Genomic DNA, 17,459 nt, shown 5'->3' with positions numbered 1-17,459 from the left:
GATACCAATGCCTGCACAGGCTATCTCTCACTTTAGCCTGGTAGGCATTGTATCCAGTGATCATCCTTATCTGGCTTCCGTTGCTCTTTTTCTTTTCTATTGCATTCTCTGTGTCAGGTTTCACTAATCGATCCCTCTCAATCTTATGCACTTTATTTTTTGCTTGCTCTGTTTTTTTGTTTGTACCCTCTTTGTAGGAATCTTTCAGCAGGCTTTCCTGTGCTTCATGTAAGGCTGTGCTCTCGCTACAGTTTCACTTCATTCTCAAATGTTCTACGTATGGTATACTCCATTTTAAACGTGGAGGGTGGAAGCTCTGAGCATGCAGGATTGTATTCCCAGCAGTGGGTTTCTCATATGTGCGAGTGCGAATCATTTCTTGTTACACTTACACTTCAATGTCCAAGTATGTGACACTGGATTTACTAATGTTCTCAGTAAATTTTAAATAAATCATTGACAATAATATCCTGTATAAATGCTTCAGCTGATTCTATTGCTCCATCCCACAAAATGAAAAGATCGTCTATAAAACGATTCCATGTGATTATGTGCTCGTCCTATACCTGGCGATATTTGGTTTTGAGCACCTGCTCCTCCCACCAGCCCATATGCAAATTAGCATAGCTAGGGGCGAAGCAGGTGCCCATCGCCGTGCCCTGTGACTGCCTGTATGTATCTCCACCAAACATAAAATGATTGTTAGGCACAGTTTACACATTTCAACTAGCATATTTGTGTGCTGGTATAGTTTTTAAATTTTTTTTTCACAACCGGTTTTTATTGATTGAATTTAGGCAGAGCAATAAACGTGGCACCCCACAGTCAGGAGAAACCACCAGTCATTTTGATACAGTATACATCACAGGGCCAGAGTCCAATCAAGAGGTATAGTCAAATACGAACAATAGGAAGGTCCCCCCCCCACCCCTACCCCCCCCCCCGAACTCCCACCACCCAACTCCCTGCTACCTCCCCGTTATCCCTCCCTAACCCTGTGCACGTGTGTAGAAGGAGCATCAGCGCTTGGTCGTGGTGTGGCAGATAAGATGCATTTCACAGGCCCATTCGAAGGTGTGTGTCTAGGGTTCTTCCTCAGGGTCTGCTGGGGGATCTAGTGGCAATTCCCTATAGTCAGCCCACCTCTTCCATATCTTAAAGTGCTTGCGGGGGCATCCTCGTGCTTCGAATACTGGTCGTTCTAGACCCATACAAAAGTCTAAGCCAGCTCTCCATGCACACGGGGGGGGGGGGGGACTCTCGTCCTTCCAAGCGCGGGCTAGATCCCTTTTGGCCAATACCAGCCCCAATAGCAACAAGTGGCGTTTATATATGTTCCCACCAGCCCCTTCAAGGATGTGAAGTAGTCCTAGGCGATGAGTGCGTGGAAGGTCCCAGCCCAGTACTTCAGACAGGCAGTTCCACACGCCCCTCCAGAAACCAGCTATTCTAGGACACGACCATACTGTATGGAGCAGTGTACCTACTGCCGCCCCACAGCGCAGACATTCCGGCGACCCAATCAGTCCCGCCTTCCACAGCCGCTCACGGGTATAGTAGGCCCTATGGAGAATTTTGTATTGAATTAACTTGAGCCGTATGGCAATGGCAGTTCCCCGCGGGGACTCTAGGGCCTCCCTCCAATCATCTTCGTCCATGGAGCCAATATCAGCCTCCCAGGCCGTCCGCAGGGGAAGAAGGGTGGAGGAGCAGTGGGTGACCAGCGTCTGGTATATACGAGAGACCTTTTTATCCCCGAGGTCGCCCATGAAGACCTTTGCCTCAATTGGGCTAAAGTCAGGAAGTGAGTCTAGATTGGCAATGCTGGGTGTCAGTGCATGTCTAAATTGCAGATAGCGAAAAAACTGGGTCTAGGGCATGTGGAATTCCGCACTGAGCTCCTGGAACGATTTGAGCGTAGTCCCGGACATCACATGTCCCAGCAACGAGATCCCGATTGCATCCCAACCGTCGAAGCCGGACAGCGAAGCAAGTTCGGGGAGACGTCCATTATGCCACAGCGGTGTTTCTGCAGTTAGTCTGCCCCACCAGCCCACGCGACGCAGCGCCTGTCGCCACACAGCAAAGACTGTTTTCGTAACACTAGGCAATGTCCGTCGCAGCCGGGCTGAGTAGAGGATTGTGTGGAGTGTATTGTCGCCCATCAATGCGCGCTCTAGGGCATACGCCGGATCACAGCGATCACTGTACCACCAGTCATTTAAAACGAGCAGGTGAGAGGCTTGATAATAGGACAGAAGGTCCGAAGTGGCAAGTCCACCACAATAGGTAGATAAGAAGCACGTACGCAGCGCCACCCTGGCAGCCCCCCCGGCCCACAGGAAGTGTCCCAAGACAGAGTTGACTTGCCGAAACCACTGAGGTGTGATGGGGTGGGGATAATTCTGCAGCTGATATAGGAGGCGCGGAAGTGCCACCATTTTGAAGATCGCGGACCTACCAAAGATAGTAAGGGGCATTCGAGACCACGTTTTCACATCCGCTTGAACCCGCTCCCCAACAGGTATTATGTTAAGGTTCCCAGGTAAGGGTCACCGATTCTGACAGGAACACCCCCAGATATTTCAAACCGCCGGCAGATACCTGCAGTCCCGATGTCCAGGGGTCCGTCACCGCACCACCCCCAAGGACCCATAGGGTAGATTTACGTAGGTTCAGGTAAAGGCCCGAGACCTCTCCAAAGACCCGCATTATCTTTAACACCCGCGGCCCCGAGCGTCGCAGGTCAGTGAGAAAAAATAGGACGTTGTCCGCGTACAACGCGATTCTATCAGAGAGGCCCCCAGTCCACACAAAGCCTCGCATTTGTGCATCTATGCGCACCCAAGCGGCCAGAGGCTCCACGGCGAGGGCGAACAAGTAGGGGGATAGAGGACACCCTTGTCGGGTCCCCCGTCCAATGCGGAATGTCCCGGACACCGCCCCCGCGACTCGCACCGCAGCCGTGATGTCGGTATAGAGCAGTTTGACATACGACAGGAATATTGGGCCTAGATTGAGGCGGGACAGGAGCGCAAAAAGGTACGTCCAGCTCACCGAATCGAAGGCTTTGTTTATATCGGCGAGCAACAAAGCCGCCTGTTCCCCCGTGGCCCCCATGGCATCCACTGCGGCCTGTGCGCGCCGGATATTATGGCGCGTCGCCCTGCGAGGCATGAAGCCAGCCTGGTCCGGGTGGACCAGGTCCGTTATGTAAGGGAGCAACCGATTCGCCAGGGCCTTTGCCAGTATTTTGGCCTCCACATTAAGTAAGGAGATGGGGCGATAGGAGTCATGTCTATCAGGGGGTCTACCTGGTTTCTGAAAGACCACAACCTCGGCGTGGCGCCAGTCTGGAGGCAGCCTGCCCCGTGTACGCGCCGTCTCAAGTGCACGACGATAATGGGCTCCTAGTTGTATATGGAATTTCTTGTAAAACTCACATGGGTAGCATCTCCTGGCGCCTCTGACGGTCCATACAGACATCCATAACCTCATTCCAATCCCCCCCAACCACCGCTAAGGATTCCGGGATGTCTTCCCACACCGTAAACAGCCTCTCAGCTAGGGCCCACTGCAAAGGGGCGGGAGCATAAACACTTTCAAAGACCACTGGCTCTGTGCCCACCATCCCCTTGACAAAGAGATAGCAGCCCTGTGGGTCCACCCACTGCTTTTCATGAACGTAGGCCACCCTGCGATGAATTAAAATAGCAACCCCTCTGGACCCCCTGGAGAATCCGGCGTGGAAAACCTGATGATATCCAAACCTCTGCAGACTAAGCACCTTTGATCCCATCAAATGAGTTTCTTGGAGCAAGAGCACATCAGCGACCTCCCTCTTCCCCCAGCGCAAGACCGCCCCACGTTTGACCTTGTCCAGCATCCCCCTGACATTCCATGTAATTACTCGCAGGGACTCCTCAGGGAGTCGATGTATTGCATTAGCCATAATCAAAGGGGACCCACCAAGGAGGCCCTCTGCGCCAACACCACTCATTGCGCACCAACGGCAGCCCCCTTATAAAGAACACGTGCATTCCCCCCCATCCACCCCAGAGCCCGAACCCAACAAGAAAGGCAACATCCGCTTCCTGCAAAACCCCCCAACCCCCCCCTCTTCAACCCTCCACTTCTCAACAACTCGCACCCCCCCTCCTATACCTCACGGAACTATGAAGTACCTGTCGCGGCATGGGTAACCCCGAGCCCAAAACGGAGGGCCCAAGACCAACCATGCCAATGGATTCCAACTCCCCGAAACCCAAAAGTCTCATTCCCCCTCCCCCAATATCTCCCACCTTAGTAGGAGAATGGCAGCCCCTAATGGGTCATCCCCGAGCCACACTCCACTACCCAACTCATGTTCGATAACTCAGTCTCGAATTAACATTGAGGCATTGATGACGCATTCAGTCCACTGGGCCTCAATTGCACTGTCCCCATCCATCGGGAACTATACCTCCAAACAGGGAGCACAGAGTACCTGAGGCCTTCAGTGATCTTTTCCAGATTGGTCAGAGTCTTCTGTTCTGCCGCTATCTGGTGTACCAGTGACCGAAGCCGACCGCTTCCGTGATTTGGACCTCCGATTTCTCCTGCTCTTGGCCGTTCGGTCTCCACGTTCCTGCGATGACCCCCGCGAAGAGCCCGGGTTCAGTCCCGGCTGGGCATGCGGCCTGCGTGCCACCGTTTCGTCAGTCCATTTGAAGAGCTCTTCTGGAGAATCGAAGAACAGCGTTTTGGACTGGAAAATCACCCTCGGGCGAGCCAGGTACAGCAGAGAGTATTGGAGATTCAGACCTCGCAGCTTCGCCTTTGCGTTCATGAAGGATTGACGCTGTTGCTGTACGAGCTTGGTATAATCTGGAAAAATCATGATCTTCCGGTTCTCGTATAAAATAGCATCCCTGGTTCTTGCTTCCTTCAAAATGGCATCACGGTCGTGATAATTCAATAGTCTGGCTATTACTGCCCTGGGCCGTTCACCCTCCGGCGGCCTCTGCGTCAGGGCACGATGTGCGCGTTCAACAACGAAGCAGGTGGATAGAGCTCCTGGGGGCAACCAGCTCATCAGCCATTGAGTGAGAAACTGTTCCATGTTCCCCTTCTCACAGCGTTCTGGAAAGCGATGAAACGGAGGTTGTTTCGACGCTCGCGTCCCTCCGCATCTTCCGCCCGGAGTGCTAGGCCCTTCTGCGCAGTTTCCATTGCCGCCATCCTCTTTTTCAGGGAACCCACGTCGTCTTCTACCACCGAGATTCTGGATTCTGCCTCCGTAATCCGCGCCACAGCATTCCGCAAGTCCTGGCGCAGCAAGGTGACATCTGCGCCCACCGCGCCTATCTTGGCGTCTAGCATAACCCTGGATTGGGTGATGGCAGCCATAAGCGCAGCATTGTCCGGCCCCCCTCCTTGTCCCCCTACCGAGGGTCCAGGGCCCCCGCCGGGTCCTGTAAATTTATCAATGGTCGGCTGTTTGGTGAGGCCGCCACCTCCTCCTCTGGTCATGGTCGCCAACTACCCGAGGGCCACTGATAGCAGGCGCAGTTGTGGCAGCACAGGGACCTCTATTCCGTCCGTAGAGTCTGAAAGGGACCCCCTCAGCAGTTCTCCCCCCGCCGCGGGGTTCGGATACCTGTATCCCCTACCTGGCACTGTTCCTCGGGTAGGCCAAGGCAGGTCCCTGGAATTACACCCCAGGCGTCAGCAATCGTCGCGTCTCTCGCTCCACTGACTGGCCTCCAGCACTAGCCACCACTCCTGCAAATATCTGGGACCCAGGCGGGGGGCACTCACAGTTCGTCGATGGTCACGGGCAGCGCCAGGACCGGGTCGGCCCACAGGTCTCCGTCCAGTGAAACCCCGGTCCGCCACCCACAGAGGGTCAGCAGGGATGGCCCAATCCACTATGCCGGGACCACCTCCAATCAATCGCAGCCTTGGGGCTACTGTCGGGGCCCAGCCGCGGCAGCGACCCGCGGTGACCTCCGGGCGGGGACCACGAAACTCGAGGCCCCGGCTGCACTAGGTCCACAAGGCCGCCGCGTCTGGCCGGACGGCCCACAGCAGCCAGAATCACCACTTCTCAGGCGGGGCTCCCGCCGTCCCTCAGGGCAGTCAAGATGCAGGGCAATCGGCTGGCCGGCTGCGCCACGCAAACACCTCCGGTCGGGAGGTGCCAAAATCGAGGCCCCGGCTTCTCTACTGCGCGCTAGGCCGTACGCTCCTCACCGCTGCCCAGCTGCGCCCAATAGAGCGGGAGCTCCGCGGACTGTACCGGAGGATCCCGGGAACCCTCAGCAACGTTTGCCTCACTTGGGCTGTGGTGTGCGAGCTCGGGGGCCAGGATAATCAGCCAGATGGTGAACGGGCCGGCGGGAGCTCTAGTAAGCTGCAACCGCCATCGCCGCTCGCGAAGCCACGCCCCCGTGCTGGTATAGTTTGATGGGTCTTTTATTTAAAAAATGCTGTATCGCCCGTAAGCCATCGTCATGGGCTATGCTGTTGTAGAGACTGACGACGTTCAAAGTAATCAATTGTGTCTATTTTATTCAAAAAATCTCTTGTGTCCTGTATATATGCAGGCAATGTCTGCACATATACTTGTAAGAATGAATCTAGGTATCTCGATGTTGGCTCAAATAAACTACCAATGGCAGAGATTATCGACCGCCCTGGTGGTTTTTCCTTATCCTTATGAATCTTGTGGATTAGATATAAGGTGGGTAAGATTGGATTGTCTACTTTAAAAACAAATATTCAGTCTGTCAGTAGTCCTAGTCCTCGCCATCTGGCTAAGTCTTCTAGGTATTTCTGTTTGACCTCAGACATATTGCTTTGTGGGACTTTGAGATAACATTGTTTGTCCTTCAATTGTGACATAGCCTCTGTGTTATATGCTTCTAGTGGCCACAGGACAAGATTCCCACCTTTATCGGCCTGTCTGACCACTATGTCTTGTCTATTTTTGATCTTCGTGATTACTGCTTGATGGTCCTTTTCAAAATTACTGTCATTCTTCAAGAAATCTCTACTTGAAGTGACAGACTAATCTTTTAAATCTCTGATGACTAAATCTGAAAATATATCCAAAGCATCTCTGGGTGTATTTGGCGTAAATGTGTATTTTGGTCTGAATGGTGTTATAATACTTTCATACACATCCATATCTAATGAATCTACTGTTTGACTCACAGTATTCATCCCTTCAAGACCACCGCCCTCCTGATGCAATTGATGTAAATCAAGTAATAATCCCATATCACCAACCTGAAGCATCTCTGCTTCTTCTCTTACTTGAATTTGTCTCTCAAATTTGTTTTATACTATTGTGAAAGATTTTTTTAAGCTTCAATTTTCATATGAACTTGAAAAAGTCAATGAGCGTTTGAGTATAATTGAAATTGGTACGCTTACAGAAAGATAGCCCCAGTGATAGGATCCTTGTATCTTTATCTGTCAAAATCATATCTATCAAGATGACCACAGTTACTGTTGCTTCTTCCATCCTCTGCGTTGATAAGTGTCCCTCTTTTTCGCCCCTGAGCGTAGCTCCATCCCTTCCCCGTCTGTTTTTATATATAAATCTACCCCTAGACTTAATCATCCCCGAAATACCCTTACATCCCAATACCATTATCCACCCATAAGCCCTAAAAACACCCTTCCCACCCAATACCCCAACCACCCCTACGCCCTTAAAACATCTCTACCATCCAATGGCCCTAACCACCCCTAAACCCTAAAAGCAGTTACCAACTAATATCCCTACCCAACCCTACAGAAAACCCCTGAAAATACCTTACCACCTAATGCCCTTAGCCACATCAAACCCTAATAATATTCTCCAACAAGGTATGCTGTTTCACCAACTGGCCCCCTCTCAGAACATAGTGACAGATGCATCACTACTTGGATGGGGAGCTCACATGGATCACTTTCAGATTCAGGGTTCATGGACTCAGAGAGATGACATACCATATCAATCTCCGCAAGCTCGGTGCAGTGCATCTAGCGCTCAAGGCTTTTCACCCATATTTCCTGACCAACATCCTGCTTTTTCAGAGGGGTAATGCAACCAGCATGTACTACCTCAATAAGCAGAGGGGCACCTTGTCCAGAGCTTTGTCACTAAAGACCCAGGCGATTTGGAAATGGCTCTTGGCCAGGAACCTGAAGATGATGGCAACTCGCCTCCGGGGTGTCCAAACTGTTCAGACAGACAATCTCAGCAGACCTCTCGATGAAATCCATGGATGGGTCGTACACGGCGAGGTTGTTTAAAGTATCTTCCAAACGTGGGGCACCCCTACTATTAACCTGTTTGCATCAGCGGACAACAAAGTGCTGTGGCTTCGCCTCCAGGTACTACCATCCATATGGATCGAATGGTCCGGCAAATTTCTTTATACCTTTTCACTAATTCCCGGTGGTCCTGATCAAACTGTCCCACTCCAAAGACAAAATGTTCCTCATAGCTCCAGAATGGCAACGCGATGGTGGTTTCGGACCTTGTTCGCTGGTCACAGCTTCCACATCTCAAGCTCCCATGCAGACCAGATGAGCTATCGCAGTTCGGAGGCCAGATGGTACACCCCAATCTCCTTCTTGAATTTGGCTGCATGGCTCCTGAGCTACTCAGTATGGACACTTAAAACTGCGGCAAGACTGCCTGGAGATCCTGAAAGAGGCTAAGTGGCCTTCCACTCGCTCTGCTTATGCATTCAAAATAGAAGAGATTTTACTGCTGGCGTTCTTCTAAGAACATGGATAGTGCTACCTGCCAAGATGATGTTATTCTTCTATACCTTTCACACTTGGCTACATCTGGCTTGCAATTCTCTTCTATAAAGGTTCACCTGGCAGCCCTTACTGCCTACAGAAAATGTTCATCAGAGACCTCTTTTGAATACCTATAATAAAGGATTTTTTAGAATGGCTGAAGGTTTTCCATCCCATTAGGCATCCCTCTCCTACCTGGGAACTTAATTTGGTGCTTTCACGCCTTTTGCGGAATCCTTTTGAGACTATTCACAAAGCTTCCCTACAACACCTTTCTTGGAAGACCGCTTTCCTTGTAGCAAAAACATCAGCTCGCAGGGTTAGCGAGATCCAAGAACTTTGTTCTCATGAAGCATACACTGTATTTCATTCTAACAAAGTGGTTATGAGAACTCCCACTGAAATTCCTCCCTAAAGTTGTTTCAGACTTCCATGTTAACCAGACCATCTCATTTCCAACATTATTTCAGAATCCTTCTACTCCAGCGAAACAGATTCTCCATTCCCTAGATTTAAGGAGAGTTCTGAAATTCTATCTGACAGGAGACCATGTTCCGATCTGTACAGGCTCAGCCACCTCCAAGCAATCTGTTTAATGATGAATAGTCTCTTGCATTTTATTGTTCTATAAAAAGGCTAACCAGACACTCTCAGCTAAAAACTAAAGCACGCATCATTAGGGGGAAACCGGCTGCTGATGCTGCTTTACTGCTCAATATCCCTATTTCAGAAATGTGCAAAGTGGCTACCTGGAAATCAGTACATACATTCACCAAGTACTACTACCTAGATTCTGATGCTAGAGCAGATGCTCAAGTAGGCCAGGCTTCCCTCAGAAATCTATTTGCTTAAGCTTCCTAGTTTAGCCTCTGTCTCCTCCACCATGCTATGTGGGTATAGGCTTGCTACTCTATTCAGTGCTTATGACTATAAATGGAAATCCCCTACCAGAGCAGGAATAGTTTCTTACCTGTAACTCCTGTTCTCTTGTAGGGGAATTTCCATTGTAGTCATAAGCGACCCTCCCTCCTTCCCAATGAAATGGACAGAGGTATTCATATAATCTGCATATGTTCACACATCGCCTTCGTAAAGAACTGGATCAACTGCCACCTGCTGTGCATGATGGAATTCAGGTGGCCTCTGGGTTTTCAAGGCACAATCTCTTTTTTTGCCTTATAATGACAGCCTATGAGGCTACTCTGTCCTGCTCCCCTTCATCTCGTTCATAAAAAAGGGGTTGTGAGGGATATTTATGCTGTTTTCAAATAATCTCACATTATCCTCGTATACCTTATTCTGGCCCTTTTTTTGTTCATGATGATGAATTTTAACATTGTATTCTAGGCATATAGTCTACATAATCTGTCTTTCTGAAGTGTCTTTGCAGGCCTTCCTGAAGAAAGGCGAAACACCACAAATATATTGGGGCCCCTGCACATGGGCAGGACTATTCACTGCTTATGACTATAATGGAAATTCCCCTACGATAGAACAGGTGTAACCAGGAATACTGGTGACCCTGAATCCACCATAATTTGTAAATCCACCTTCCCTATTCCTACCTTACAGAATGGTCAATATATTTATTTTTAGCAATCAGACCAGCATTATGGCAAATAGCTTGCATACACTTATCAGGCTGATCCACACCCACAGTTAATATGGCCACAGTATTTCCACTCTCCTCATTCTTGTGCAAATACGAGGATACAACATCAGGAACGCAGTTGACCTTAACAGCGCTAGTATTTTTGCAGACTTTCATAAAATGCCCAACCTTTTTGCACTTATTGCACTTTCTTCCTTGTGCAGGACATCTTGGAGTATTACTCATGGCTGTACGATCCGTAGCTATAACATGTTTTAGATTTATTGAATCTACCTCTGTTACATTCTTTACAGCATTCACACTGTTCTCCACAACGCTCGACACACCGCCAGTTGCACCAGATAACACCTTTACTGAAGAGCAGATTGCTCAATACCGTTAGAATTTTGGCTATTTTCTCCAATTTGGGATTAGTGCAACAGAGTAGATGCTCTTGCACTTTTTTAGAATAACCATTCAGTACTATCTGATCTCTCAAGTACCGGTACTTTGACTTCTGAAAACTAGTGCTGGCTAAAATTCAGACCTCACTAACATACAACATACTGATCAAGGTTTTCCTCAGAAGACCATTTCCTAGAATAAGAATTAAATCTTTCTAAAACCATACTTGGTTTTTCGGAAAAGTGTTGCACTAGTTTCTTTTCTTCCTCTACAACAACTTTCCATCAAGCAGCATCCTCCCCAGGAGCTTGAAATTCAGGTAGATTGTCAAATCTTTTGCCCTCCAGTACTCCAACAATTCGACAAAATCCACAATTTCCTTGCATGGCTATATCCCACTCCATCAATAACCACCAGGTAGTTATTTAAGATCCATACCCAATGTTTCCATTCTAACTTGTGTTTGCCCGGAATGTAAAAAAAAATGTGGAGGTTGCTGCACTTTACCACCACCCGACTTAATCCAAGTTAGCTGCCAAATGCACAATAAATAGGAATAACAGTCAGGAAAAAGCTTCAGGGTTGCAGACTCGGATACGGTAATGTACCAACATCAGCAAAGGTTTGCCGAAATAGCGTTAATCTGCCCAGCTTCAAATAACACTTGACACTAAACCCCTGTGTTGGCATAGCTGGTAAACAATATGGCAGTACACATAGTGTACACATACTGACGTGTACCATGCTTTTTCCAGGCAGGCACATCAACAATAATAGACTCACATGCCTGAATGACCCGTCAGCAGAATGCTGCGTGCCGATTGGCCAAATAGCCATGAGGCGGATTGTTGATTGGCGTCAGCACGGACACAGTTGCAGTCACCAATAAATGAAATTCCTGGTCTTTTCCGGCATACGTGTTCGAATGTTGCAGTCTGAATCCTGCTCAGGGAAGCTAGACAAATTCCATGAGGACCATCCGGCGTTGCTCAGAAACTGCAATTAACGTCCGGAATAATAAAGCAGATCCAAAGGTAAGTAATCCACAATGTAGTTTATTCGCAGTTAGGTTAAGCAGCGCAGCCTGTCTTCCAGCATCCCTCAAACTCTGCCGTCCTGCAACTGACTGGCCAAACTAGCAACCGTATGTGGTTCGCAGGAGAACAGGTCTTGGAATGGCGCTCAGAAGATGCACATTGTACACAGAATGAATGGTGGCTGCATACAACAAAACACTGCAACATGCACGTGCAACATCAGACTAGGAATGCCCCAATTACAAAACTCAAGATACATCAGACACCCAGCTCATCCTTTCCCTCTCCAATGCAATGTCCAGCACATGGACCAGCTTCACCTCCCGCTTGTCTGAAGTCACCAGGTGGATGTAGAATAACTGTCAAACTAAATACAGACAAAACAGACATAGTACTTTTCGTCAAGACCACTTCTCTATGGAGCTCTACCTTGTGGTCCACAGGTCTTGGACCAACACCCAGCCCAGGCAATGCACTTTGTGTCTGCATCACTGCCCAACTGAGCAGAAAACTTGAGGTCACAGCGGCCAGGTTCACACTCACACTACACACACACAGCACCTTATGCCTAAAAGACTTCTACTGTTTCCCCATCCACAAACGCTCCTCGGAAGCCTGTACAAAGCCCTGCACAATCTAGGTCCCTCTTACCTCAACAGCTGCATCAGTTTCCACACCCTACCACAAACCTCTGCTTGACCACCTCCTGCTCCCACACATCCCCTGCATCCACAGAGCCGGAGGTCATGCTTTCCTGCACTTTGCTTCCAGTGCCTGGAACTACCTCTCACTGCACATCAGGGCCACCTCCTGAGTCCTTGAGTTCCTCAGGAAATTTAAGACCAGACTCTTTACCTAGACAACAGACTCAGCCAACACCTCCTTATCCAGGTCCTGGATACCCTCTAGGGTCAGACGCTCGCTCTACAAACATTCATAACCGAATGTGACATTCCTGATGTCATAGAAAAGCAGGACACCACAACAGGTTAAAGCAATTTATAATGGTGCATTGCTCGACAAGTGCACACTTGTTCCTTTCAGCTTCATACTTCAGGTTGGCTTCTTTTTATCTCATTGTTGTCACTAATTTTAAGACCTCTTTAAGTGTGGTGCAAACCTTCATGCAAATGACCAGTATAGCAAAACATATGAGACCATCATCAGGCTTTGCTGTGGACCCACACCATGTAAATAATTTTTGGTCTTGTTGTGAACATAATATGTTTTGTTTCGGAGCTGTGCTCTTACCACTAAAATGACCCTCACCCATCCTGGTCGCAGCATAAAGGGGTGTTCAGTTTCAACAATGACAGAAAAGTGCTAACTGGGCCGTTAAAACGCTCTACTAGCTGGGTTTCACAGTCCATCTACAGCACAAATAATTTTTTCTCTTAAGAAAACTTTTCTTCTAGTCACAACATAGCCAACTCTCAAAAGGCATAAGGCGACGGTACCCAACTCTCAAAAGGCATAAGGCGACGGTACCCACTGTCACTCTTAACATTTAACCCCTCTGTGGAGCCCCTAGAAAAAAAAAAGAAAGCAACTTACCAGATCTTTAGCGTTAACTAAAAGTGCAAAGTACAAATCTGTTTTATTGGTCGATGACATTAATGCTTCTTAGTGGGCCCTGCTAGCTCCATACCTGCCTTGGTCGAAGAATTGGAGGTTTTTTCTAGAATCTCTGGGTTTAAAGGCATCTACTCTAAGTTCCAAGGAATGGGAGTGGCTGGCTCAGATCATGAGTGCCTCCCCTGCATATATTGATCGGGCTTTGGATGTACCAGCTGTCCCATTCGCTGTACTGGAGTTACGTTCCCAGTACTTGTGATACTCTTAATGCCTGCTACCTCCCATCATTGCTTGAAATCCTTTTTAAGGAGCTGTGCAGAGGAGAACGTCTGAAGTTGTCCTTCAGTAAAATTAACAATTTCCTTACGTGCCTCCTCTTCCTTGCCCAGACATATCTACTTACATTTCCTAAACTAGTCCTAAAAGATCTACAGAAGCACATGCTTGGTTTTGTGTGGAGAGGTAAAGTGCCTAGAGTGGTTAAAGTGAACTTAGTGAGAATGCCTTCTTGTGAGGAGAAGAGTGGAGGGGATAGATGAGCTTCCCACCTAGCAATATAAAATATTGGAGTGGATGAGTGGAAACTGTGGTATTCAGTAGAAAGAGATTATTCCCAAGTTTCATTTAAATCTATTACATGGCTGCCCCCATGACACGGACCCAAAGTTAGAAGCCTTTTTGCAACAGCGGTATTTTTTGGATTGACTAGTCTGAAGGAAAAAAGGGACATCATTTCAATCTTGTATCCTCCAGTCCATTACCTGGATTTTACTATAGGGCTAACAGATCCACATTTTAACAACTGGAGAGAAATCGGCCTAGTACTTAAGGCAGTTTCAACGAAGGAGTGTGCATTTGAGAGATCGGAAACACTTTAAAGCAAGATGCTGATTAATCTTAGATAACACTTTTAGACTAATGCAACCACTCCGTTGGGCAGGAGTAGGAGAGACATGGAGAGCAGTAGTAGGGATTAAACGCAAATGGAAATGCTTTTCACACAAGCTTTCACAAGAAATGGAATTTCACATACGTTTATAGCGAAACTTGTCTTATGAATGCTATACACAGTTATATGCCTCTATGGGAGAACACAGAGGTTCAGAATGAGGGCTTTCACGATGATAATCTTTACCCAATATGAACGCTTCAAGCTCTGAACCCATTAATACCTCACCATAGTAAGACCATTAGCCATGATTGGAGGATCTGACTTTTGTTGGAGACATTGAGAGAAACAATGGCACATATCTGCTGGACTTTTACCCTGGTGCGGCCCTACTGGGTTTCGCTTTTCAGCTTTCTGAAAGACATAAGAGGGGTACACTAGACTCCCCCTCCCCACCCCTTCGTGGTACTCTTGGGATCACCAGAGAGAGACAGTATCTATCTTCTTATCACCCCTGTAAGGGAAACCCATGTCTCCCTTTCTACTTGTAGGGGACTCGCTGGCACAGTGTTGGAAGCAGTAATTTCCACCCCTATCGGGATATGGTGGTCGAATATCTGGTATTGTTATGCAAAAAAAAAAACGAACTACCTTAATTCCAGCTTTCGCAAGATCTGGCACCCGTTTAAAACCTATGTGATAAGCCAGTCGGCAAATTGGAGTATTGACGTCACGTTCCTTTCTTAAAAAAGGGTAGTATGCCTAGAATGTTAATGAAGGCGCATCTGCTGAAAGTGAAGAGGTATTGAATGGTACGGGATGCAGGAGAATCATAAACTGATACTCGCCATAGACTGGGCCCAAGTTACCATAGGCCTCTAATGCGAGTCTTATTCATAATAGAAAGCAACAAATAGAAGACTGAACTGTTCATACTATTTAATATACAGATGGATAATATGGTAATGCAATATCGTTTTGCCAAATGGACAAACCAATATTTAGAGATGAATGCGGTTTTTCTCAGGACTGTGCAACTGTGTGGCGTTATATTTGATTGCAATGAAAACAAGACCTCAGTCTAAGTGTAAGTAGCGGTGGTTTTTTGTATTCATCTCATAACTATTGCATATCTACATTGGAGCTTAGTTTATGAATGACGCTCAAGTTAGTGGGCACAGTAATTTTGTGACCGGAATGATCTAGTGATAATGAGTCCTAAGTTAGTGAAAGCTCTGCTTCGGAGGAAACCTAACAATAGGATGATGGGGAGTTACTTCAAAGATCCTGTCCCCTCTGATTGTATAAGTGGATGCCTCACACTTGGCTTTGAAAGCTAAATATGGCCTCATTTTAGTTACAGCCTCTTGTGTGGGTCTGGCTTGAACTTTTTTGCCAGGGCCGATTTGGTTTCCACTCCGGCTCTGCGTCTTAGTGGAACTGCCAGAACATGTAGAACCAATAGTTAGGAAAACGGTGCCTACCATCAAAGGGCAGACTGAATCAGAGCTCCCAACACAGAGAGAGACAACAAGACTGTCATGGTGGCTAACCTGACATGGGATTCAGATTAGTTAGATTAGATTAGTTCAGAGTTTGAGTAACTCTGTTTATTTTAAATAGTTAATTTAACAATAAAAAAAACTGCAGAAAAAAATAAACTTAATTGACAAATTTGGGGCTTATGCATTTTTGACATAAGTGTTAGCTCATCATGCAATCATAAAACCGGGTTTCCCATTTGAACAGGATCAGTAAGTACCACGGTCACTACAATCATTAGGTAAGTATTCAGATGTGGCAAAAGGGCAGGTACCGACTAACGGCTTTTATCAAATTGAATTTACTGATATTTATTTTGAACATTTAGGGTAACCTTATGTTAAACGGCAGTAAGTAGATTATTTAAATTGATGCACCCACCTAAGATGTCTCTTTTTTTGGATGACAGCTAAGCCTGCAAATACTGGAGTTGTTTCAAGCTTGTCAGCAGCAGGCTGGTGACCTGAAGAAGAAAGACATCTGTCGAGCAGAACTTCAGAGGGAGATTCAGCAGATGTTTCCACGTATGTGCAAGTTTTTCATTTTAATGTGCTTTTCCCTCTGTCTTTGAGTATGAGAATTTAAGTGATTTTTATTTAGTTTTTATTCCTCTGTTGTCTTTTGCAATTTTAAATGTACAGGTATTAGCCACCATTCCCCTTTCCTCCCAACTTATGTAAATGTTATTGAATTGCTCTGGAGTCATGGGAAAAGATTATCTACAGACTGCTGCCCAGTAATTTTAGCACAAAGTTCTTACCTTGTTTATTGTTGCAGCTTTGATGTGACATTGTAGAAGAAATTTAATTGTGTTAAATAGCTCACCACAGGAAAATTGCTCACACCAGTTTAATTTTGGGAGAGGATGTTTATTTAACTAGCATTTGATTTCCCAACCAGTGATGTTGCAGTATGGATCTGCCAGATTCACATTCTGTACATGTTTTGCCACACTGAGACTAGGTCGTGACTCATGATCTTTCTAGAACTACAGGTGCACCTCTGTCAAACTCTCAACACAAAGATTCAAATCAGGTAAAACGTTATGTTGTCTGACGTGAACAAACAGGGGTCGAAATGTTGTACCCAATCTCAAATCTAACACAAGATCTGGAAGTGTGTAATCACAAAAAGCATCTCGGTTGTCACAAATCCTGTACCAGGAGTCAGCAAGAATACATATATATATCGCCTAAGCAGCAAACTGGCAACTCGCATGACTAGGAGTTAAGGCAAGGAAGAGTGGAATTCCTTGTCCAAAATTGAGATACGCCTTAAACAGGACTATTCTCCATTTAAATCAGAAAATGCTAAATTATTTTCGTACAGTCTAGAGCACTTAGTCTCTTTCATGTATTGGGGTTTTGCGATTTTCAGCGCCCTGACACCTTCAGGCATGTGAGTGCTTTACAAGTTTATTTTCATTTCATGTTTCATATTTTGTTTACACATTCAGGATTTTTCCCAGAACAATAACTGAGGCTGAGAAGCAACTGCCAGTGCAAAGCATATTGGGCAATGGGAGCTGCTGGTTTCTTAAATAGTGCATATTTTCTTATCTAATCATTCAGCCTGTCTGGCTACCTTTTTCCCCTTCATATACTTTCCTATGTATAGATATTAGTCTGTTTCCTAC

The 17,459-nt window shown here is 46.9% G+C and overlaps 1 protein-coding gene across 1 annotated transcript in view; it reads left to right on the top strand.

Moving 5' to 3' along the window:
* TENT2 (terminal nucleotidyltransferase 2) overlaps window positions 1-17,459 on the top strand; it is a 583,214-nt gene that overhangs the window by 119,666 nt on the left and 446,089 nt on the right. The window contains exon 5 of the mRNA XM_078677766.1: window positions 16,233-16,347. Coding sequence (XP_078533892.1) covers window positions 16,233-16,347 — 115 coding nt within the window. The remainder of the gene's footprint in view (window positions 1-16,232; window positions 16,348-17,459) is intronic.

The sequence above is a fragment of the Lissotriton helveticus genome, chromosome 2_1, assembly GCF_964261635.1.
Source record: "Lissotriton helveticus chromosome 2_1, aLisHel1.1, whole genome shotgun sequence".
Classification (NCBI taxonomy): domain Eukaryota; kingdom Metazoa; phylum Chordata; class Amphibia; order Caudata; family Salamandridae; genus Lissotriton; species Lissotriton helveticus.
Note: the sequence above shows the minus strand (reverse complement) of the source record. Positions and strands in the feature narration are given on the sequence as shown.